The sequence below is a fragment of the Cottoperca gobio genome, chromosome 9 (assembly GCF_900634415.1).
Source record: "Cottoperca gobio chromosome 9, fCotGob3.1, whole genome shotgun sequence".
NCBI lineage: Eukaryota > Metazoa > Chordata > Actinopteri > Perciformes > Bovichtidae > Cottoperca > Cottoperca gobio.
Window position 1 is genome coordinate 25,232,578 of NC_041363.1, and position 6,037 is coordinate 25,238,614.

Sequence of the window (6,037 nt, forward strand, 5' to 3'; positions counted from 1 at the left end):
TCAATTATGCCTTGATTTGCTTTCTCACGTGTTTGAATCAATGTGCTACATTTTATGATACAACAATATTGTACAACATTTTTAACAATAATTATATTTCTTTTTCTCCACACTCCAGGTTGGGCCTTCCAACCCAGCGAGTGGCCAGATACAGTCACAAAAAACAAATTTGAGGAGTCAGGGCACACCTTCCTGGCTTTGATCACCCATCGTCTTTTAAGAGAAGACTTTGCTTCGAGCCTGCTTATGACTCCAAAATCCTTCAAGAGCTGATGGGACTTTTGACTGTGCAATTAACCCAGGTGCCTTTGCTGCTACCCAACTTAATTTTTTTTAATAAATTTCTATGCACCCACAAGTAAACACAGTAAGTTTTATTATTGTAACAAAGCAAGTTTTACACCTCAAATTTAAAACAGTTTCTTATCCCCCCAGCAGAAAAGGAAATGTGATTTATTGTAACTTCTATGAGACAAGTCTTTTTTTATTTTACCCATGAAGCAGTGGGGGCCAAAATTTACAAGCTTGTTTTTTTTCCATTTTGTTCTTTATTAAAAATGTCATTTCAAATCTCATGGATATCTGTAAAACAATACAATGAAAAAAAAAAGTCCCATAGAAATGGTGTCAAAATAACCACTCTCCCCAATAACCAACATACTCCTACCCTGCCCCACCCTCCTCCCCCTAAACATTACAAGTCAAAAGGAATGAGCTGGCACTCGTTAACCACATAGGGGAAAACAACAGTTTTTCTTCAAGGGATCAATACCCCAACTGAAAAAAAAAAATTATATGGGGGGGGAATTGAGAGGTCAACTAGCGCTGGGTCACTACACCATGGCTTTAAGTCAATTCACCACAACCTTTAACAGGAGGAATTCTGTGTGAATTGTCTTTAAATTCTACTCAGGATGCCGTGCCGATTCTATTTTTATACTTTTTTTTATTTTTATTATTTTTGAGATGACTTTGGGGATGGTACTCACAATTCAGGGCAAAGTGCCATTGGCCTAAGATGAGTCAAAGGAGAACATAACATGGCACCGACAAGGTGAAGAGGCTTCAGAATGGAAAATGAAGCGCGCACACAAATTTATATAAAAAAAAGTAACAAAAAAAAATAAAATTAAAACCTTTGCTCCCGAACGCGAGTGGAAAAACCAAACAGAGAATAGAAGGTTTAGGGTCTGGCTAGGTGAAGTTATTTCTTAGTCGTCTTCTCCCTCATCATCCTGAAACAATAAGATATCAGAAAGTCAGCGACATATTGAAAACAAACACTTTTCACTACGTTTGACTTAAACATCACATTACCTCTCCATCTTCTCCATCGTCCTCTTCGTCCTCCTCGCCATCTTCATCTCCCTCCTCGTCAATGTCCTCCAGACCCTCCTCGTCCTCTTCATCGTCCTCACCTTCACCCTCTTCGTCATCCATGTCAGGAACCTAGGGATAAGAATAACTTTTAGCACTTTTGTTCATCTTTCAGTCATACAAGGAAGTTTCCTGCCCTGGTGATTCTCATTTCATCAGAAAGATACCATGCCTGGAACAGCCAAAGATACAATTAAACAAATAAACAAAGCTGTCTGCTTATAATACATTAACCTGGTTGTAAACATACCAGGTAGTACTGCAGGGGGTTTGGCCAGATGTCGTCCTTGATGACCTCCCCGAGCTCATCAGCGCCGGCGTCAGCGTGATCAGTGAACCAAGTGAAGAAGCTCTCTGGCTCTTCGTGTTGCCTCTTCCTTCCGGCTTTGTTCTGTGTCTGGCTGGAGCGCTTGGTCAGGTCCTACAATCACATGGGGGAAAAATAAGATGTCTGAACTGTTGAAAATGTTCACTATACAAGCCTTTGAGTTAGGTCATGCTGCTTTAATTTTAGTTAAGAACTCAAAACTAGCCTAGCCGTTCAGGAAGAAAATCTAATTTTTATATATAAATAAAAACATACAAAAAAAAAGACACTGAATGAGGATCTTAAGATACACATACCTTTCCTGATTTCCATTTGATTTCTGTCGACTTTGAAGATGGGTCTCCACTCTCGTTCAAATGGAACTCTTTGGAAAGTACTTTATTTTCGAAGTATGGATTTTCGTCGAAATACTAGAAGACACAAAAAGGGTAAGAGCACAAGAAACAACGTGCACCTCCATGTGTGCATCAATACTTAACATTACAATACTTACAAAATCTATTCTGTAGCCTGACTTGATGTCTTCAAACTCTGTCACCTCCACTCGGCTTAGGTAATGAAGTGCTTCTTCATCTTCCTCTCCCAGAAGGGCAGATACTGTGAGGGGAAACAGGTCGCACAGCCCAGACTTTAACTTTGTCCAACACATTCAAACTTTTGTCATTGTAATATAATGTCTTTAACACTAGACAATGGCAATAAAAACCGTATGTGGAATTGCTCACCTTGTGGATGGTTGACAAATGTGGTGACCCAGAAGTTGGGGATTTTGGCGATCAGTTCTGACCTCTTCTGAAAGAATGGTTGACGGAGTTTGTTGTATTTCTGTTCTACTTTGAGGATCTCCTCACTGGCTTGCTCGTTCAACCTGAAGGGGGAAGAAATAACAAAAACAGTTTTGGTTTGCATGCACAAAATAATTAAGCCAATCCACTTTGTACACTAACAATATTTAGGGATGTCAAACAGTGATATGTTGTTTCTTTATGCCAACAGGTTACAGCATCTGACTTCACTAGTTACTTCATTTATTAACACATACTTATCACCTTTTTGAATATTCTGCTGAACAGGAAATATCAGCCCTACAAGGATCAAATTTATAATAATTAGATTTTTCCACCCAATTACCTGTCAATTTCGTTTTGAACTTCGTCGATGTGTTCAATTGCCTCTTGCTGCTCTTTCTCTGTAAAAAAGACAAATAAGAATGTGTTACAAAATATGCATAAGTCGACAATGGGACAAAAGACAGACACGTTATTAATATATATTTTTTGTTTTTGCGTGTGCATTAACTGCATACAAAACTAGGGGTATTCAAAATGAAATAGTACGCGTTTCTTTTGAGGCGCACAATTAAGTTTACTGTACTTTCAAGAACTTTGTTGTTTTGGCAGTTCAAATAAGTTTTGGAGTTAATAATTAATCCATCGGTAGTTCGCGGTAAATCACGGTAGTCGGACTCCCCCGGAGGTTAATGTAATATGAGCGGCCAATAGCTGCAGCTCTAGCGGCTCAAACACTCCGTTTCCTGCCGGCTGCTACCGACAAGGCCGCGTGGTTTAAATGTGGGACTGCACAGACACAGAGAGCCACGATAACGTGAGAGACAGAGCTAGGACAGATGCCAGAATACCCCCCACCCCCTAACAGTCAAACCGGTTACCATACAGCGGAATCCTGCATCAAATTGTCTAAATATAATAGTTGTCTAGTTTAACTGATTGAAGGACCGTTTAATTTAGATGCATTTTGACCAGCAACAAAACAACGTCGTCAGCTAGCGTTAGGTAACATTACAACAACAACACTAGCTGGCTAACGGCTAATGCCCGAATGAAATGGCTACTTTCCCCAGTTATTGAACACTATAAAAGTGATGCAAAAAATATATTGGTCAATTTCGAGGTATTTTTACAACAGCACTCATGACAAAATATCTTTCAGCATAACACACAGCCACTCATGCAGTAGCCAACGACAAAACTGGCCACGCTGATGATGCTAAACCAGCTAGCTAACATGGCCTCTCAGCACCGGTCTGAACTGAACAACAGCAGGCATGCTAATAAATGCGTTAGCTGGCGAGCTAGCTGCTGTTATCGAAATATGAGCACACGCAGTAAACCACCGCGGTCAAGCACAAAGAAGGCCCCGGAGCCAAATGAAAGCAATACACATAATATTAATCAATAATATTGCATCCTGTGGCTAAGCAAATTATGTTAGAAGAAGAAAGTGAAAATGGCGGTGAACGAGAGGCCGCCATGATTCCCCATCTTACCGGAGGTTTCGTCCGCTCCGTCATGGTTCGAGTTCAGCTCCTTTTTACTCACTTTTGCCGCCGAGGCCGACATGTTTTCTCAAACTGGGTTAACTTACAGACGTCTGAGAAAAAAGCTGGTAGCTTTGCAATCTGGTTTCTCCTTGAAAAGGAGAATTTTCGGCGTAAAGTTCACAGCGTGCAGAAGCCAACAGCGTGCTGCGTTCCACACAATGTAGCTGCCGATGAGCGAGGAAGTCACAGCAACCGCCGCTCACGCGCTCCTTTCATTACGAACGCGCCTCGCCGAATGGAGAAGAGGGCGAGCTCCGCCTCTCAAAATAGGTCTCACTACTTGGCTCCAATTTGCTGATTTACTCCTCTTTCTCTTCTTTAAACCTAATTTAAAATGAACATTATCTCAAATAAGTACTCATGTTGATCTCAGAAAATAATTTTAAATTAATGACGCCCAAAAATGCACGTTTATTCAGGCAAGGCCAAACCTTCAGTCGGACCGACTCGCACTTGCGCACTTTTAAAAAGATGCTGAATATCACTAGAGGCAGGAGGAACCTCATTCTGGTGGTCAATGCAAATGAGCTTTTTAGTCAACGGTTTTCCCTGGCTAATTGATCGATTTTTATACGGAAAGGACGAGTAAACAGGACTTTTTATTATTATTTTATATTACACTTTATTGAAGACAATATCATATATCCTACAATACATATAGGACACACAAAATCAACAACCAGGGTTTGGTCAGATTGCTGTGAAATATAGCCAGTTACTGAATATAAATTACACAGTAACTTTTTGTAATTAGTGACATTGTACTGCAAAAATTAACAAAAAAATGTAATCTAATCTGAATACATTTGGAAAACATTGCACGTTATATAAACATTTGGACTCTTCACAAACATTTGAGTTCTACAAATACTCTTTATTTTCTCTTTAAACATCTCAAAACATTTTCAATGCAATGTATATTCAGCATTTACAGTACTGGCAGAAACTGAAGTGTGGCCTACTGTGTGTCTTCTACAACATGCTGGATGCTGATGCTTTTGTGTGCGTTTTTGTTTCTGCTGTTTTTTAATCAAAGGTCACATGGAGGACTTTGTTCTTGTAAGCAAGATGAGTACTTACTCTAAATGTTCATCGTCCATGATTTGTGACGAATACAGAGAAAAATTAAAAAACGTCAAAAATATGGACAATAAGGGAGTGATCTTTACCATATAATCATAGATTTGCATAAAATAAAGTCTGACCTGTGGGACGTTCCATACTCAACCAAGTTTTCCCAGCGTGACACAAATAATTCCAATTTATGGTTAACATATGCTGTTATCTTCTCCATTTTGTATGCTAAATGTCCATTGTTATGTCGATCCATGCAAGAGCGTCTTTTACCTGATACCAGTAATATATTTTGTCCAAGAAATATGATCTTATACTCTCCAGGGGCACATGACATCTGAAAATATCTGGTAAGGCATTGTGTATCCCTCTACAGAAACATGTAATAACAGGGCAATCCCAGAAAACGTGGTAATGTTTTGTTGTTTCCAAAGTTTCTCCAGCAAACTGTGGAGTTACCATTGGTGAGATATCCGAGAGTATGTTATAAAATACCTCATCAGGCTTTTCCAACTAAACTCCCTCCAGTTTTGTGAACTGGTACACTTGCATTGGCATTGATACATCCATATTGTTGTCCATTCTTCCTCAGATGATTATCCCTCTTTCCAATATTGTTGTGATAGGCTAAACAAAGTGTGTAGCTTTACTTCCCACTACTTCATTGTGCCTATAAACAAAACTATTTCTAGAGGATAGCTTTACATTGGCCAATTTAGTGAGGAAAATCTAGCTATGGACGTATATTAGCCTAATTACGACATGTATAGGGAGGAGTGTATTTAAGTGTGTGATGGAATGTACAGTACGTTTACTCAAGTACTTAAGTACAATTTTGAGGTACTTGTACTTGGGTATTTCCATTTTATGCTACTTTTTAATTCTACAACACTACAATTCAAAGGGAAATATTGTAC

General features: G+C 39.2%; 1 protein-coding gene across 1 annotated transcript; it reads right to left on the minus strand.

Annotated features, from left to right (window-relative positions):
* Nucleotides 1–359: 359 nt before the first annotated feature.
* On the minus strand, nucleotides 360–4,293 carry seta (SET nuclear proto-oncogene a). Its single transcript, XM_029439424.1, has 8 exons — nucleotides 3,993–4,293; nucleotides 2,837–2,894; nucleotides 2,431–2,573; nucleotides 2,199–2,302; nucleotides 2,002–2,115; nucleotides 1,628–1,798; nucleotides 1,318–1,449; nucleotides 360–1,235 (listed from the first exon to the last, which is right to left on the minus strand). Exons 1-8 carry the CDS (start codon nucleotides 4,063–4,065, stop codon nucleotides 1,212–1,214), a joined length of 819 nt encoding a protein of 272 aa, XP_029295284.1. The 5' UTR covers nucleotides 4,066–4,293; the 3' UTR covers nucleotides 360–1,211.
* Between the last annotated feature and the right edge of the window lie 1,744 nt (nucleotides 4,294–6,037).